At 45.0% G+C, this 19503-nt stretch overlaps 2 protein-coding genes across 3 annotated transcripts in view; one reads left to right on the top strand and one right to left on the bottom strand.

Annotated features, from left to right (window-relative positions):
* Positions 1-5380, top strand: part of LOC105394932 (fibronectin type-III domain-containing protein 3a) — a 35301-nt gene extending 29921 nt beyond the window's left edge. For both annotated transcript variants that reach the window (XM_038120845.2, XM_038120846.2), the window contains one exon: positions 95-5380. In XM_038120845.2, coding sequence (XP_037976773.2) covers positions 95-2555 — 2461 coding nt within the window. In that variant the 3' untranslated portion in view covers positions 2556-5380. The remainder of the gene's footprint in view (positions 1-94) is intronic.
* LOC105395111 (protein eyes shut) lies at positions 5118-19254 on the bottom strand. The gene is made up of 23 exons (XM_048627927.1): positions 18440-19254; positions 17762-17910; positions 17375-17605; positions 17148-17261; positions 16878-17046; positions 15868-16789; positions 15475-15788; positions 15196-15391; positions 14930-15081; positions 14680-14816; positions 14352-14603; positions 13838-14011; positions 13251-13461; positions 12742-12858; positions 10520-10680; positions 10141-10341; positions 9737-9922; positions 9444-9572; positions 8942-9077; positions 8090-8199; positions 7047-7225; positions 6475-6769; positions 5118-6122 (listed from the first exon to the last, which is right to left on the bottom strand). Exons 1-23 carry the CDS (start codon positions 18568-18570, stop codon positions 5962-5964), a joined length of 4827 nt encoding a protein of 1608 aa, XP_048483884.1. The 5' UTR covers positions 18571-19254; the 3' UTR covers positions 5118-5961.
* Between the last annotated feature and the right edge of the window lie 249 nt (positions 19255-19503).

Here is a 19503-nt window from a genome sequence, read left to right as displayed (position 1 = left end):
AATTTTGTAAGGGCTATGTGTTTTAATGATTTTAGAAAAAAACACTGCAATCAAAAAGATTAATTATTTTAAACTTGAAATGGTGGTTTTGCAGGGTGTGTGACCTGCGGCCGGGCTGCGAGTACTCGGTGCGGCTGCAGATCCGCGCGGGCGAGGCGGGCGCCACCAGCGAGGAGGCGACGTTCAGCGCCGCGCCCGCGCCGCCCGCGCGCCCCGCCGCCCCGCGCGTCACCGTGCGCGCGCGCTCCTCGCTGCAGCTGCGCTGGGCCGCCGCCGCCGACCACGGCGCCCGCATCGCGCACTACGTGCTGGAGCTGGACGCGGGCGAGGGCTGGGTGGAGGCGGCCCGCCCGCGCGCGCGCCACCACACCGTGCCCGACCTGCGCGCGCAGACCCGCTACCGCTTCCGCCTCGCCGCCGTCAACGAGTGCGGCCGCGGCGAGTGGAGCGAGGAGGTGGTCGCGTGGACCGCCGGGGCGCCGCCGCCCGCGCCGCGCCCGCCGCGCCTCGTGGCCGCCACCGCCTCCGCGCTGGACCTCGCCTGGGAGCGCCGCGCCGACGAGGAGTTCACGCTGCAGCTGGACGAGCCTGACAGCGGCCACGGCTTCCTGCCCGTGTACAGCGGGCCCGACGACCGGCACACGGCCGCCGGCCTGCGCCGCGCCACCGACTACCGCTTCCGCCTGCGCGCCGAGACGCCCGACGGACAGGGGCCGTGGTCCGCCGACGTGACGTACCGCACGCTGCCCGAGCCGCCCGCGCCGCCCGCGCGCCCCTCGCCCCGCGGCAAGGTGCACTCGCGCTCCTTCCGCCTGCGCTGGGACCCGCCGCCCGACGACGGCGGCGCGCCCGTGGAGTCCTACACGCTGGAGCTGGACGACGGCTCCGGCTGGCGCGAGGCGTGGCGCGGGCGCGAGCGCGAGGCGCTGTGCGAGCGCCTGCAGCCCGGCGCCGAGTACCGCGCGCGCGTGCGCTGCAGCAACCCGGCCGGGGACAGCGCCTGGTCCGCGCCCGAGACCGTGAGCACGGAGCCGGCCGCGCCCGCCGCGCCGCCCGCGCCCACCGCCGCGTCGCCGCCGCGCGCCACCGCGGCCGCCGTGCGGTGGCGCGCGCCCGCCTGCCTCGGCGGCGCCGCGCTGGCCGAGTACCGCGTGGAGCTGCGCGAGGCGGGCGGGGAGCCGCGCCTCGCCTACTGCGGCGCGGACACCGAGTGCGTGCTGCGCGAGCTGCGGCCCGGCGCGGCCTACGAGGTCACCGTCACCGCGGTCAACCGCGTGGGGCCCGGCGCGCCCTCGCCGCCGCTCGCCTTCACTGCCGCGCCCGCTCCGCCGGACGCGCCGCCCGTGCCCTCCGTTACTCTGGAGTCCCCGCGCTCGGCGCGCCTAGAGTGGACGCCACCGAACGACAACGGAGCGCCGATCCTCGATTACCGGCTCGAGATGAGCACGGGCGCGGCGGACGCCTCGTTCGCGCAGGTGTTCGCCGGGCTCGCCACCTCGGCGCTGGTGGGCGACCTCACCCCCTTCACGGCGTACTTCTTCCGCGTTTGCGCGAGCAACGCGGCGGGGCGCGGCGCGTGGTCCGGCGTGCGGGACGCGCTGACGGAGCGCGCGCCGCCCGCCGCGCCCGCGCCGCCCGCGCACGAGGCGGAGGCGGCGGCGCTGCGCCTGGCCTGGGCCGCGCCCGCCGCGCACGGCGCCGCCATCACGCACTACCTGGTGCGCGTGGACGAGCGCGAGCTGCGCTGCGAGGAGCCGGCGCTGCTGGTGACGGGGCTGCGCGCGGACACGCAGTACCGCGTGCGCGTGTGCGCCGTGAGCGAGCTGGGCGCGGGCGCGTGGTCCGAGCCGGCGCGCTGCGCCACGCGCCCGCCGCCGCCCGCGCCGCCGCGCCTGGCCTGCCTGCAGCGCGCGCACAACTACGTGAAGCTGCGCTGGGGCGAGGGTGAGGCGGGCGCGGGCACGCAGTACCGCCTGGAGCTGCGCGCGCCGCCCTCGCGCGACTACCGCGTGGCCTACCGCGGCTCCGCGCGCTCCTGCAAGGTGAAGAAGCTGCGCGAGGACTGCGAGTACGCGTTCCGGATACGAGCGAGCGACGAGCGCGGGGGCCGCGGGGAGTGGGGCCCGGAGCTGCTGGAGCGCACGGGCGTGGCGCCGCCGCCGGCCCCGCGCGCCCCCGCGCTGGCGCTGGACGCGGGCCGCGTGCTGGTGAGCTGGGAGCCGGTGGAGGGCTGCGAGTACGCGGTGCAGACGGCGCGCGGGGGCGCGTGGCGGGCGGCCTGGGCGGGCTCGGAGGCGCGCTGCGAGCTGGACGACACGGCGGAGGGCGAGCTGCAGGTGCGCGTGGGCGCGGCGCGCGGCGGCGCGTGGTCGGCGTGGGGGGCGGCGGCGCGGCTGCAGCTGCCGGCGCGCGCCCCCGCCCGCCGCGCCGCGCCCCGCCCCGCGCGCGCCCCGCTGGCGCCGCGCCACGCCGCGCTGCTCATGGCGGGCGGGTTCCTGCTGCTGGCGGTGCTGGTGGCCGCGGTGCTGCAGCGGCTGGTGGAGCCGCGCCCGTGACGCGCGCCCCCCGCGCCCGCCGCGCCGCCCGCCACCAGCGCGCTCGCCCGACACCTCCATCACGGACACATCTAGGCGCGGACGAAACGTACACACGTTTGGTGCTAAACTAATTATCATGAAGCTAAATTTTAATTATACCGGTAAGAGAGTATGTATATTGTAATAAAATGGAAACATAAAAAATAGTCAATAAATACCTACGTTACGATTTTTATATTCTGGGTTTTATGGTAGACTTAAGTGGTGTGGCCGTGATCGCCGCGGTCCGGCCCGGAGCGCCAGCGCGCGCCGGGTGTTAGCCATTTCATGTCGATTGATCTTTTAGAGAGATCGGTAACTTTACCTAAAATATTTTTAAAATTGTTTATGATATGTTTAAAGAAAAGCTCGGTTAGGCGTTACAGATAAGAATTTTTATGAGATTTATTTTTATCAAATTATATTTAATGGATGTAGCATCTACTAGAAAGGAGGGCCTATATATAAAATATATGTTTTCTATAGAGAATATTGGTGTTCAAATTAACTCCTGAATATTTTATACTTTATGCGTTGCCTGAAATGTATGTGTATTATACAGTAGCTCATTCTCATTATATTACATTGTTTCTGAATGTTGTCTGTACTTCGTAAATCTTTATATTATCTAGTCTATGCTTGATAACTTGTTATATACTATCTAAATCTTTCTTTTATTAATTTGAGTCCAAAAGCAATGTCTAAGTTCTAACCTAAGAACTAGGCAGAAAGTGAATATTTTTTGCAATTTTTCACCGCACGCCAAGCGTACTCTGCTATTCTGTGATCACAATAATGCGCACAGTTCTTCTCTGAACCTGCAGCTGTAATTAAATAAGAAGAAAGGTTCGCTTTGTTCACAGAAAACGAAGAGCAGAGCTTTGCATGATTTGAAATGTGCATAGTAATATATATTTTTACGTAAATCAGTCTATTGCATAATTTAATCATATGATTGTACCGAGGTGCTGTATTATTAGTTTTGTGAAGGGCCTGGCCCCGTCTGCAACGAGTTTCCAGTGTGTGCGCTGTGATCACTTCCTTATGCGAATGAGACTGATTTTATAATAATTGCTTTCTGTATGAATTCATATTGTAAATGCAAATTACATTCTTACTGCTTTTTACAACACTTCAAAACCTTCTGATTAACTGTTTACAACAAACCTGATATGTCCGTTGTCAATTTTAAATCACGTAATTACGTAAGTAACTTTAAGATCTTATAAAATCGTTAGACAATTAATGTATCCACTTGTTGTTGTAAATGGTAAGAAATCTTGCAAACTAAACAAATTGTGACACCTTTATGTATATTCCAAATGGCTTTTGCGATATATCTAGAGTTAAATTTTTAACGTTTTATATAACATGACGTTTGATTAATCGATAACATAATCTTATTTAGAATAATTTTGGTTTACTTAGGAGATTATGATGATTAACTGAGATTTTATGACCGTTGTATCAGTGAAGGGATGCTTGCAAGGCGTGCAATCATCTTGTTTCGGCGTCGATGCCTCTGCATATTACGTCATCAGTATTACAACATCCTATTGCTTCATTCATTGTGACAGAACTATACTTCGAAAAACATTTTAGAATAAATATATAATTTTACCATGAATGTTATGTAGAGTAAATATTTGAATATTTGTGTAATGCATTTTTGGCTCTTGCCCGATTAGATGGTTTATGTCTGTCGCCTACCATCTTATATTTAGTGAATGTTCCGATATAGATGTGTAATCGTTACATATATCAAATTTAGTATAATTATTGCATTTTAAAGTATTGATATATTGAAGTGTTTTCTTCCAATTTAGGGTGTGTTGTAAGATTTCCGAAGTCCATTGTCATACAAGTAATTTGTGTTCTAGATAAGACCGTCTTGCATCATAGATTACAAGGACAGATATCTAAACTGTACAGTTGTACATCCACTATACGACGATGGCGATAGCCTAATTCATAGATTTTATATTACTATTCTAATATTTATTTCTCTGTGATCATTTACACTCTGTTTCTCTATGTAAAAACATTCCTATACAATTCTTTATTGCCACAAACAATAGTACTCGATATTGTAATTGTAATACATAATGTAATAAATGTGGGCTTAATCTAAACATAAGCACAGCTTATGGCTTCTAGAATTAACTGTTTAATTTTCAAAAAGTTTATATAAACAATGTGCAATTATCTTTATTTATTATTTGATCGGTTATTTATATTGATTATTTTAAGGAACTTGTAAAGTTGCTATGGTGTTAAATGTTTAAATAATACAATGGACACGAATGTTCCTAAACGAGTCTTTATACATTGTACAGTTCGCCATTTTTAATTAAAGCTGAATTGATTGCTACAGTGATGCATTCCAACTATATTCCACTTGTAAATAGGCCTAATAAATTTAATTTCAGTGACTATGTAAATTATCTTGAGCTTGATAAAGGCACAGTGTAGACCAGTGGGGATGACTTATAGCAAGTTCGCTGGTGGCCACAGGCACAAGTCCTGGTTAATGCGACTATACTATATCGTCTCCACTGTGGGTGGTGCACTGTGCAGCCGCGCCGGCCGAGCCCGCGCACGAGACAGGGATCCTTGCCGCTAACTATTGCGACTAAATGTTTAAAACTAATGACAAATGTTTAATGGGGAGAACATCTCATATTGTATTTGTGTCTGAACTAGTTACGTATAACGAAATGTATATGTTTATAATATAATATTTGATGATGTTATGTATACAATTTATTAAACATGAATATATCAATAAAACTATATTTTATGTACGAAGACTCTTTTTATTATTTTGAAACTCCGACAAAACCATATATTTAAATTTAGTTACGTGTAAAAATAAGAATTATGGGATAGACTTAAATATGAGTAGGTATAGGCACATAATTAGATACTTAAAGTAAATGCTTTTAAATGCACACGTTAATCTAGTTGTTTTTCAGTTAAAGCTAAAATCTAATTTATCTACAAGAAGGCACACTCTGAAATATCACTACTTTTAAAACAAGTAGACCGAAGACCTAAGTAAAGTGTAACAATTTTTTGACATCTACAGAAGACTAGATTGTTTTTGTACTCTCAAGTATTTTGCGCACAAGAAATTTTATAGTTAATTAGATACCAACTTAAATATTTTATCTTATTTTAATTATTAAAATAAAATATTGTAGCTTGATTGTACTTATAAAGTTGTTTTTTCGAACATTGCACTTGACCTCTACAATTACCTAACTATAATTATTTTATTTTTATTGAAAATGGGACAAATAATCATACAAAGATTAAATAAATACAAATAGTTACTTACTCACGTATGTCGTAGGTAAATAAGTATTGTTCCCAAACTGAATTTTCACGGAAAAAGTTGGCACGATTTAACGTTCTCACTGTAAACTTCTGTGTAGTTAAGTATAGATGGCGCTTTTTCGCTAGTCTGTAAGTTGTCGATGCAGCCTTTGAAATTGTGAGGAAACGCTTGCTTAGCATTCGTGTTTTCAGTTTCTGGTATTCCACCTGAAAAAATAGATTCATACGTTGTTGGTCTGTACTTAAATCTAGTCTAGATCACAGATTAGTAGTGAACCCACCAACAACGCCTTGCTAAACTTGAACCCGTTGCAGTCGAGTGTGGTAGGACATGGTCCAAGCTTAGCAAGGAAGTTTAGACCTTGGGGATATGCACGAAGGTTCCATTCAAGTGAGCCAGTTAAGTACTTGCACCCCCGAAGAGCATAGCGATCACAAGTACTGTCGACTTAACTAAGTTAATAGTAATTCGATAGACAAGACACTGTAATTTAATAGGTTTAAATGTTTGATGCAAGTCACCCTAAGTGTAAATCAATTATGTTATGCAATCACTCACCAAAAAACATATCAACAACATCATATTCGGACGATCCAACCAATCCAGGCTCTTCCACATACGCCAATAATTCATCAACAACCAACGTAATGTTCTCTTTTTCCATCTTCAAAAATACAACATGCCACTCCCCATCCGCCAAGAAACCAGCATGCGGCAGCGTACGGCTTAAACTTCTAGAAGAATCTAGAGGGTTATCTTCTAGCTCTGAAAATTCTGTGGCGTTTTCGTAATGGAAGGACCAAACTAGTTTTAGGTAGCCATCTTCTAATCCGATGCCTAGATAGTCCTTATCCTGCGAAAGAATATATAATGTTGGTAAATAAATCATACATTGGTTCTAAATGATTTAGGGCTATTACCTACGCACTGACGACTAGTCAGCGGTAACTCAGTCCCTCGGCGACCGAAACATAGGTAACAACTTGTCTAAGGTAACAACCGGCGACCAAGTGCGTAACACCTTATTTACCTAAACGATTGAAAGTCACAGTCGCTGGCGCGGCATTCTGATAAGCTATTTACCTGATTTACCATAAAGCTAAGTAAGTACTTATCAATAGTGCACTTACCATGCTCCCCCAGAACAGCAGGCCATCAGGCTGTGCAGTAGTGAAGTTCATCTTCACAACGCCAGGCCGGGAGGACGGGCCGGCGCGTTGCTCCCCAACTTGACTGTCTGGAGACGCGGCCTTACGCGTCAGGGATAGGAGCGACTCGCCACTGAACTGCGGTATGGTTATGTTTATTCCTGTGAATTAGGAATTTATTTGAATACTTAGGTTGGTATTTAATTGCTGGTTGGCCCTAATATTTTAGTACTGTTTATTCTGTACTATTAACTAGGTACCTACTTAAAAAATACCTATGTATCATAGAATAACAAGTACAAGTGCTAGTCTCGTTATTCTATGATAATGTATTATATCGGCGAGAGAACACGTTCTAGCTAGCTAGGTATCTAATAATTCATCGCCAGACCGCAGAAAAAAAGGCACAGGCAGATAGGATACAGTTGATTTATCCGGAATCACAATTTACTTTTACAAAATATGATGTGATGAACTTGATATGATTAGATAAGATTTACAGCGAAATGCTCTGCGGAAGGTGCACGAGTACGTCCGTCCGACTTGCGCGGCGATCGCTGGTCAACTAGGTACCTACCCACTTTTAATTTTTTAGACGCATCAACCGATCTTACCCAAGCTGCTGCTCAACTATACCCACTAAAACTTTTTAATTTTTGTACTATACAAACGTAGTGTATTTTTTCCTCTATGCATCCACCATCAACAGATTCCACCTAAACTCAACTACACATTTATTTATTTTTAACCTGTCTCTGTTGCGATAACGGAGATGTAGTTAGGTAAATGTCAAAGTGGAGTTTCTCCTGCACGCGCTGCGCGGGGAGCACTGCGCCGCCCGGCATGGGGCCTCGACACGACACCAGTCTATGCTGCAGAGGTCCACCATACCATACCGTGACTCACCATAAATACGGATTGACGTAGATAATAGACCCGTGCCGCGGGATCTGAGTGATCTGAGAATTACACACCTGGGAGATTATACACAGAGTTGTATAGGGGTCTACTAGTCTACTACTCACGGTCCTCACAGCGTGGTCCAGCGAAGCCGGTGCTGCACACACAGCGCCCCCGCCTGCACGCGCCGCGCGGGGAGCACTGCGCCGCCCTACAAGGCACCTCGCGCCGACACCTGGGGAATAAAATACAGAGGTAGAGAGTTTGAATTGACAGAGTGTGCTTTGTCGCTCTATAGGATAAACCTGAAGCAGCGTACGGGCTTCGCGCCCCATGGGGTGCCGATACAAGTCAAGTTCTGAGCCCTCACGTCGGGTGTAGGTACCTACTCTATTACCTTCGTTGGGGTGCACGAAAGGCGAGTGACGCATCACCTGTTCCTGTCTATGTTCGGCGGGACCCTGGGCAATCAGCGATTGACACTAACCTGACTAGTCAATCCTTTTACCACGGTGACAAATTATACTCTATTCCAATGTGATTGTTACCTGGTGCTAGACCTGTCTGAGTTCCCGCCGGCCCCGCAGGCGCAGGCGGCGCGCCCGGCCTCCACGGCGCAGGCGCCGCCGCCGCACGCCTCCGCGCCGCATGCTGTGCCGTCACAAGTCACCTAAAAGTTCCATCACACAGCCGACTCTAGCGTGTCTTTAGTTGTTGAAAATACATGGAACTCTATTAGATATCACTCGACGTGCTGTTACAGAACCTTACGTTCTGATTTGTACTATTACCTTAGTTATCTGATGCTAGACCTATCTGCGTTGCCAGTAGCTGTCACAAATCATCTTAAAGTCCGCCACATAGCCAGCAACGCGACTCTAGCGTGCCGCCAGTTATTGAAGTATTTTCAACAACTGGATTCTATAAGTCACTCTCGATGCGCTGTGACAGAACCTTACGTTCATTATCTTAGTTACCTGGTGGTGGACCTGTCTGCGTTCCCGCCGGCCCCGCAGGCGCAGGCGGCGCGCCCGTCCTTCACGACGCAGGCGCCGCCGCCGCACGCCTCCGCGCCGCACGCTGTGCCGTCGCAGTCGCCTAGATTCTGGGCCTCTGTGAAAAAGTGTAGGTACAGAGTTTAGAAAACATACTGTATATTGTAGGTAGGTATGTATGGCTCTTCTCAACTACAAAGGGCCCATCCGAATCGGAGTGTAGTTCGTTAATCATAAGTACTTACTTTTTGAGAAAAACCTACATTTTGAAGAATATAATAGTTACTTATCTAGGTCCTTATGAATTTAGGTATATTATATGTAGGTATATAACCAATAGGAAGGTAGTCTGCAGCACTTACATTAGCAGAATTTCCTCTCTAGGTGACAAAGCTTCTGACTGAAATGCCTTAGTATATCTAGAAACGAGGAGCATGGCTACAGTCAGTACATACATGCTTAGAAGAGTTACTGATAAGCTTACCTTCAATATTTTGCTTCTCCAAAGGCATCAGAACATTATTAACATGAAGATTTCTTATGCATCCAGTAAACGACTCTGGCGGTCCAGACATCACGTCAAAAGGTAGAGTAGACAAATCTTTCGCTCCACCTAAAACATATTTTTTCATACAGGATAATAAGAGGAGGAAAGGGAGAGGACGCGATTGCGGGCTCATGATGATGATCATGATACTATAAGATGTAGCAAGACAAAAGCAATAAATAAACATAATAATAAAAACATTATATTAATAAAAACTGTATAAATCATACCAAGAACAATAGAAGCATTAGCGGCCGTATGTGGAAAGGCATGAGCCAACATGGCTTCAGTGCTGATAGCTCCGTCCACCCACACGTACAGTCGGCTGCCGTATCGCCCCGCCTTCACGTTGTGCCACTGAGCCGTGGATACCACCACGCCGCTGCGCACTAGCGATGTTACTCCTGATAGTCGGTCTGTAAGGGCACAATATAGGTGGGTAATATAATTTGTACTCAGTTACACGTAAGTAAATTACTTATTTTGGTACACTCAATCCATAAATACTATTATGTTGCATTATTATAAATAGCATCGGCCTGAAAAATATACCTTGGGGTACGCCTTTCACATTATTTTTATCCTAAGCTGCACTACTTAACACCAAGCTAAGCTACTAAAAAAATTTACTCACCAGTCCAGCGATACTCCAATAAACCCCCTTGCAAAGACAACGCGGTGTAGAAATGTGGTGTCTCAGCAAAGAGTATCAGACCTCTAACTTTCGTCGGTTTCACCTCGGCTTCTAAATTCAAACTGACGCTGGAGATCGGACGGGGAACAAGACGGACGAATGATCGCACGCCCGTGAAGAGAACGTCCGTTGGAATTAGTTCTGAAAAAAACATAAAACTTTATTAGGCAAGTCTTAGAATATCATATATCATTGAGGGAATTAACTACTAAAAATATTCTTTGATTTCCACAAGTCGTGCCATTTTGATGATCCATTTTAGATGATACCTATACTAATATCTGATAATTAAGTAAAGTTAAGAAAGGTTGGTTCTTACCCTTTTCGCAATGCACGCCAGTCGTCCCATAAGGACAATCGCAGTAAGCTTCAGATGTGGCTGTGATTACGCATCGTCCTTTACACTTGTTAGTGGCCGGGTCACAAGGGTTCTGTTTGGCTGAACACGTCGCCCCGAACCATCCTTCGTTACAAATGCACCTAAGAGAGAAAAAAAATCAATAATAGGTAAGTTTTTATAAATGCATCTTTTTACATATAAAAGAGTTCAACGGGCACGCGCTACGATATTCGTAGCATAAGTTGCTACGAAATTTGTGCTACGATCGTAGTAATTATTTGCTGTCCTGAAATTTTTCAACCTACTACAGTGAAACTATTAATTCATGAAATTAATGTTTGAGGAACTAAAATTTTAAGGAGCCTGGCACCATTAGAAAAGAAACATAAAAGTCATAACAATTGTTTATGGCAGTTGGCGGTTGGCTGTTTTTTCAATTTTCTTATTAATTATTCGGATAATCTAGATAAAAACAACTATTTACGCTTGTTTACAATTAGGAAGAAGAAGAAAAATATTCGTAGTCAAGCTAGGGAAGTTATTTATCGAGTTTATATACAATGTTTAGCGAAACATGAAGCTGGACACATTTTGTCGAATTTGGAGGATGTTTACGCTCGTACAGCGTCTATGACGGGTATGTAACATTGTACAAATTGTAATAATTAATTTTTTATCAGTACCAACGCTTCATTTATCGATAAACCTAGGTTTAGAGCCCAAGTCGAACATTGTTTACATACCGCTAGTTGTAGGTTTGAGCTGGTTTAAGTTGAGTCAAACCATAACATTTTGATACTTGAAGTTATATTTTTTGTTTAATTACAAAATTCTCATTCTGTAACTCTGTTTTTCTTATCTTAAGGGTAGTTTCAAATAAGCATTTTTTATTTTATTTTATAGAAGTATCGGACAGTACCGTCTGGCATATTCCAAAGGAGGGCTCTAAAATGGAATATTTCTAACTCCTGGAAGAAACAGAACAGGTCGTCTAAAAAGAGAAATTGATGATTTTACTATGTGTGCCCTTCGTCAACAAATCCGGATATTTTATACAGTTGTAATAACGTTATCTAAATAAATATTTATTGGTTTCACTATTAGCCTTCATATTAACACCTTCTAGCTTGAATAATGAGCTTTTTTGTGGATGGTAAGTTGTTTTTAAATACAGAAATAGGGTAGGTAGTCACAGGCAAAATTTCAAGTATCAAAGTCAGTTTTGTTTCGCTATATAGGGTTGCTACATGAAAGATAGCTGCGCCCTCATTTAATTTCAGGACTTTATAGTTTCACTGTAGGTTTCGTGAATTTAAAAAAATGGAATGCTTATTATTAAATACCTGGTTAATTCCTGGCAATGCCAAGTTTCATTATAACCTACGAACTCATAATCAAACGCAATTTGGATATGCGATGGAAACTTGGGATGGTAGGTAAGACCTACTATACTTACCCATCTTAATAATGTCCTCCTAGCCGAATTTCGACCACGGCGGCCAATCTCAACTGAGATCAGCCATCTACGCAGGAGTAGATTATAGTGCCCATGTGTGTGCGCAGTACACAGGAGCACTCTCTGTTCCATCACTCTCATAGCCCAATGGGACGGATTGACCGACACGACTGGAGAGAGCTAGGCGCAGGACCGACTGCTTTACATGCCCATCCGACAGCATGGATCGTTTCACTGTTTCGGACATCAGGTGATCAGCCTTCTATGTCCTAACCAAACTCAGAACCACAATTTAGAAACACAAATTGATGGTCCCACCCGGGAATCGAACCCGGGACCTCTGGGTCATGAAGCGAAGCTTCTACCACTAGACCACAGAGGCAGTTAGACCCATCTTACCTAAGTACTGGCCTTACTTGTCACTACCACTTTGCTTACCCATAAGTAGCCGGCGTAGCTAGACACAGTCCTCTATGAGCGTTACAACTTTTCTCAGTACACTGCGCCACGCCGCACTGCCCCGCGCCGCGCCCGCCCACCGCCTTGCCGGAGACGCCGCCGCCGCCGACGTCCCACACACAGCCCTTGTAGCCGGAGTGGAGTGGCAAGTCGTAAATTAAGTACTTACCTGGTTATTTCCTTGCAATGTTGAATTTCATTATTAAGTAGTTTACGCATTGAAACGCAATCCGAAAGTCGGCGGACGAACGTACGACTACTTGCCTTACTTATCACTATCACTTACCCATAAGTAGCCGGCGTAGCTAGACACAGTCCTCTATGCGAGTTGCAACTCTTGTCCGTGCGCTGCGCGACGCCATACTGTTCTGTACCGTTGCTTACCCGTAAGTAGCTGGCGTAGCTAGACACAACCCCCTATGAGCGTTGCAACTCTTATCCGTGCACTGCGCGACACCACACTGCCCCGCGCCGCGCCCGCCCACCGCCTTGCCGGAGACGCCGCCGCCGCCGACGTCCCACACACAGCCCTTGTAGCCGGCGTGCAGAGGCAAGTCGTGGGGTAAGTACTTACATGGTTATTTCCTTGCAATGTTGAATTTAATTATTAAGTAGTTTACGCATTGAAACGCAATCCGAAAGTCGGCGTACTACTTACGTACGACTACTTGCCTTACTTCTCACTATGACTACTTACCCATAAGTAGCCGGGGTAGCTAGACACAGTCCTCTATGGGAGTTGCAACTCTTGTCCATGCACTGCGCGACGCCATACTGTGCTGTACCGTTGCTTACCCGTAAGTAGCGGGCGTAGCCAAACACAGTCCTCTGTGAGAGTTGCAACTCTTGTCAGTGCACTGCGCGACGCCACACTGCCCCGCGCCGCGCCCGCCCACCGCCTTGCCGGAGACGCCGCCGCCGCCGACGTCCCACACACAGCCCTTGTAGCCGGCGTGGAGCGGCAAGTCGTGGGGTAAGTCGAGGAAGCCTTCGGAGGGGTGGCCACCTGAGAGGTTGGGAAAAGAATTAGTTTTAGTTTGATACTCAGGAAGCTTTCGTTCGGTTTCAAAACGGTGAATGTTGGTTGATGATTGAAACTTGATGTCCAAGTTGATGAGGTGATACAGCCGCGATATTTATGTATCTGATAGCTCTTAATTCTTGAGATGGCGCAATCATCATCATTTATTATTAGCCCGTAATCTTCCACTGCTGGATATAGGAGCATTTCCCAAGCAGCACCACACTCTTTCCTCAGCACTCCTCATTCAACCACTACCGCTTCCTGTCTAAGGTCTTCGTTTCAGAGAGCTGGAGGGCGTCCCTCTCTAGAGATAGAACAAGGCTGTCTTATATTAAGTTCCTTGGTCTTTAACACTTACCAATATAAACATAAGGCAGTGTAGTCATCTTCACCTCGGCGCCCGGCGCGTTGCCGGACACGTTGAAGCGCGAGTCAACACTGAGCCACGCGGCGCGGCCGCGGCGGCCCACGCGCACTGTGTGCCCGCTCCGACGCTCGCTCAGCGGCCGCGGAGTGAATATGCGACGGGGACCTGGGGTAAATGGCAGGTATGTTTGAAGTTCAAGTAAAATTGCAGATCGGAATGTCATTGTAAACTTCTCGAAGGCAGGTCAATGTAAACGCAAAACGGAACCACTTTATTTTGTTAAAACTTTGGGACCAATCATTCTAATAATTCCAACGGATACATTATTTTAGAAATGCAAATTTTATTAAATCTCGCACTGTATGAAATCAGAAACTACAGCAGATATAAAACAGACGTAAGCACGATATCCAATAATTACAAGCAACCTCTCGCTAAAACTTACATAAATTTCACAAAAAAAATTGTAAGTAAGTATACAAGAATAAGTATAAAATATTCTTACCACTTCCCATATTCCACGTCAGCATAAGATATCCTTTAACAAACGTCAACGCTAAATGCTGACTTCTTGAATCGTGATGACCATGCTGTCCTACAAAGGCTAGTAGCGATATCTGATCCATATCAATAGCTTGAAACCGTAGACGAAGATCGAAACGTTCCGAGTTCATAGATAGCGGTGACATGGGGAATATTAAGTATGAACTGATTCCAGTGGCGAGGGGTGCTATTGAAGACCTCGTTATTTCTACATCTGAAAATAAAAGAATGGGATAAAATATAAAAGCTGAGAAATGTACCCAAATGACTCAGCTGAATGAAGTACTTACTATATTCACAAAATATGCCATGTTTTCCATAGGGGCATAAACATAGAAATCCGCTCCCTGGGTGACGAATGCAGCTGCCTCCATACTGGCAGGGATTGTGATCGCAAACAGACTTTTCACAGTTATCACCCATCCAACTGTTAATACAAACAAGTTATTAAAGATAAATAAATGTAACAACTATAATAGTGTTACTATTTCAATCGAAAATATATATGAATTTGCGGGACATAAAGAAGTTAGTACATACCCATTAGCGCAGGAGCAAATATAATCATTCTCATGGTCGCTGCACGATCCGCCATTGAGACAAGGGCCAGAAAGGCAAGATAAAGATGAACACTCACTAATTTCACTGGCCTGTACCGAATCCCCAAATATCTCACGTTTTTCACCATTTACCTGAAACATACATATTCTTATAAGTACAAGATGTCGATTATGAAGGCAGACATTCTTATTTGAGAGCATACATTTATGATCGTATCTACATAGCTAATATTTTGAAATTGTTACCGTCAAATCTTTTATACAACCAACAAAAGGTTGGTTCTCCAACTCCTTCATATGTATGTTTGGTATATTCCCTAAGTACAGGGTGGCGTTATGTTCAAGAGTAGTAATGTTAGCCACTTGGCCACCACTCATACCCAATGTGTCATTGAGTCGTAATGTCGCGTTACAATGTTGGCTTTTCAAGTTCAAGTCTAGCCTGAAAAATATAAGGTCTCAATAAAATATCAGCATCTCATTTAAGTAAGTAATATTGATTGCTAACAGTAAACCAGCACTCACCTTGTCTCAATTTTCATGGCAAAGCCTTTATTGACATAAGTTTTCAACTCACTTAGGAGCATTGTTTGGTATCCACATGAAAATTTGAATTTTAGAAGACCCAAATTCATGTAAAGCTGCATGTAAACGTCTTTGGCAATATCCACGAACATGATCTGACCATCAGTAATGAGGGTTTTAGCATTGAATTCAACATTTATAGACGTAGTGTTTTGTAATTGATGCGCTATGTAAGATTTCCCTCCGAAAGCAGCTGAAACGATGGAAATCTTCTCCTCGCAAAATCTTCCACCATAATTATACGCACAGTGACACTGTAAAAAGAAAATGATTATTTATTCAGGACTTACTTACATTCAAAAGGACTATCTGACTTTAAACATGCAGTCATACCTGAATACCATTTGGCATGTTTATACAATTCCCGTGGTTATTACATACTGAATCTGAACATTCAGTAGGAACTACAGTAGTGGAAGGACTTTCTACTGTAGTTGTAATGTCTAGGTCTAGGCCTTCTGTTGTAAATGTTCCTGTAGTAGTTATGGGTGTAGTTATCGTATCAGTAATGGAAAATTCTGTAGGAGATTCCGTAAATAGTTTTAAAGTAGTAGTATCCATTCCAGCTATGGTGTGTGCTTCCGTTTCTGTGACTTCATTAGAAGTTGAAGTCACATTTGAAAATCCTGTAGGTAAATTTATAGAAGTAGTTGAATCGGTGATAAATGTATCGATGGATTGTGTTGAAGTTTTAACTTCTTCACCTGGCTGAGGTACTTTGGCTATTATTTCTGTAGAAGACCTTACACATGTTTCTCCACAATCAGATACAGTAACAACTTCAGTGGTATCTATACCTTCTACTTCAGTTACTGTTGTCAATTTAGTTGTGGCTATTGTTGATGTAATATCTGTTGTTTTGCCAGTGATTTGATCTTCAGGTAACAAAGTATCAGTTTCATGTTCAATGAATGTTGTCGTATCAGTTGTGGATTCCATTTCCCTACCTTCAGTTACTTCATTACTTAATACAGATGTTGATTCTGTTTCTTGAGATATCGTAATAAATTGAGTAGTTGTATCGTTATATTGTTCAGACCCAGTAGGAATCAATTCAGTAGAGGTCCATCCTTGTCTCATTGTAGTTAAAATTACAGACATCGTCGTAGTAGGTATGGGTGTTGGACTGACGTATTTACAATCGTAGGCACCATCATCCAATATTAAACACTCACAGAGCGAGCCAGTCAATCTGGGTGGGCATGAACATGTGAAATTATCGACACCATCAATGCAAGTACCTCCATTCATACACCTGTGAATAAAATTAGATTTTAAATATAGGTTTAATTCATCAGTGGACTTTCCATCCACAAATGGTTAACTAATTTGTTATTTCTTACCCAGGTCCAAGAAGACATTCGTCATATTGAAGTTCACAGCGGTCACCATGGTAGTCAGGTACGCAATAGCAAACTTGAAGGCCATCTTCTACAACGCATATTGCGTTTTTGCTGCAAGAGTTGCTATCGCAGAATTCTATCGTCACTTCGCAGCTTTTTCCTGTGAAACCTGTAATCAAATAATGAAAAGGTTTTAATATGTAGCTCAATGCTTAAGTAAGTAATAAGTAACGACTCAAAGTTTATTATTATGTACTTTTTGATACTTACCAAAAGTGCAAGCGCACATATAGTCCGCATGTGCGTCTATACAAATTCCTCCATTTTGGCACGGATTTGATTCACATTCATCCACAGTGTCCTCGCATTTTTTCCCTGCCCAACCTTAGAAAAATACAATAAAATTAAGAAAGTATCTTGGAAAAGCCCAATAGGTACCTCGGCATTTGTACAGCCGTAGAAGACTATTGCCAGATGATCATAAATAAGGGTCTCACCTGGTGGACATTTGCAATAGAACTTATATCCGGGCCCTTCGATGCATTGGCCGCCATTGTAACAGCGTACTTCTTCCGAAGAGTTGCAGACGGCAATGTCGACCTCACAGTGGTCACCAGCGAAGCCAGGGATGCAGGAGCAGAGGTAGCCATTGGTCATGTCAATGCAGGTGCCATTGTTCTGGCACGGATTCGACTCACACTCATTAAAGTTGGTCTCGCAATTGTCACCTGAAAGTTGGAAGTTTAAGAAAGAGTTTTCGATATTTGAGAAGGTCATTTCAACTAAAGTAATTTGTAATGTGTACCTACCTAGGTAAATACATATATTAGGGCTCGTGTCTATAATTAATAAATAGGTACTTTAAAAGAAATGGGTCATCATACCTATAAAACCTTCTGGACATGAGCAGTTATAAGATGCGATGCCATCTATGCAAGTGCCGCCATTTTCACAAGGATCGGACCAGCACTCGTCCCAGTTGGTCTGGCATTGCACACCGGTGTACCCATCCACGCAGTAACAAGAGTATGTGCTAGAATTAGAGCGATATTTTTTTATTATTAGTTACTTAGGTATAAATTTGTGGTATTGGAACAGCACTAAGTTTGATTTTATTGCTTCTGAATTTGCCCCAAAATGTGAACTCAAATTGTGGTAAGTACCTAAAAGAATCATTGATCAATAGCGTGACCGGAATCATTAATAATACTGGAGGAACTCGTAGCTTATCTACCTACTAAGTAATAACTATAAATTGGTCGGCTACTTCGGGATGATAGGTATTGGAATCGAAGGGAACAAATACATATAATTCACCAATATTTCTGTCTCCAGGTCTACATCAGCCCATACCTACCAGGAATCTTGTGGGCCGTATGCCACTCTGTGATCTTATAAATGGCCGGCGTAGGTATACAATATGGTGATCAGATCAGAACTAAGTATTAATATTAATGCCATCTACCTAAGTTTAAGCTTTCACATAGTTTAGATCTAAGTAGGTAATCCACGTGCAACAATTACAGTCTGAGTAAGTATTAATAAAATGGATTTTATCTTACCTGTTGACATCATCGATGCAGATTCCATGCAGGCATGGATTGCTAAGACACGCTATTCCCGCAGCCACCACTTTGGCCGTGATAAGAATCCATGCCACTCGCAAACTCCTTTTAACGCCCGTACTTCCCATTTCCTTCAAGTTTTCCGATTACCCTATTTCACTGGGCACATTTTAAACCACTGTAGGTACTTAGCTGCACCTGGGGAACTAGGTGCCTACTAAATAACTGAAGATTATTCAGATTCTTCTAATCTCATTCAGTCGTTAACTTAAAGTTAATTACTTACTTAGTAACATGTCAAAAATTAAGTGTAGATCATTTACGTGTTTCGGTAAGTACTTAAGAACAGAGTGAACTTTATTTTGTAAACTATAACTTGAGGAATATCGTAAATAAATGCACTTTTCTAACATGTAAAATTGTAACAAAAACTTTGGGTGAAATCGTCGGAGCGGAACGGACACACAACGATCAGCTAAACTGGGTTCCGTGGCTTTGAGGTGTGGCTAGCTGCGGTAACCCATAGCAACGTATAAACATACAAGGACGGCCGCCTACTCCACTGATCTCGATTATACACATTATTGACAAAATTTGGTAGAACAACCTTTTTATGTACTTAGGCGTGGTGAGATTCACGAACCTCCTTCAGTGCGATGAATAGATATATAATCTGTAGTTACTAAATGTTTATTTAAAAATAATAATACTTGTATCTAGGTGCTTAAACGATACACCTCAATGCTTAAATTTAAATAAGTATAGGTAGTAAGTATTACTTACGGGAGGGACTCTCATAATGACGCTGCACTCGAAATTCTGAACAGCTTCAAATTGCAGTAGCATGCTAGAAAATGTAGAAATAAAAATTATTAAATTATTATGTGTAAGTAGGTATAATTAAGTAGAGCGACTTACTAACCTTCATGTAGGTAGGCTGGATAAGGAAAGCCGAGGGCAGAGTATTACAAAATTAACATTCTTCTCCTCTTCGGGAGAGCGATGTCCGTCAGTGGATTACAGACTGGTGATGTGGGAATTTTTGTATAGTACTTCAGCAA

Source organism: Plutella xylostella, chromosome 4, assembly GCF_932276165.1.
Source record: "Plutella xylostella chromosome 4, ilPluXylo3.1, whole genome shotgun sequence".
NCBI lineage: Eukaryota > Metazoa > Arthropoda > Insecta > Lepidoptera > Plutellidae > Plutella > Plutella xylostella.
Note: the sequence above shows the minus strand (reverse complement) of the source record. Positions and strands in the feature narration are given on the sequence as shown.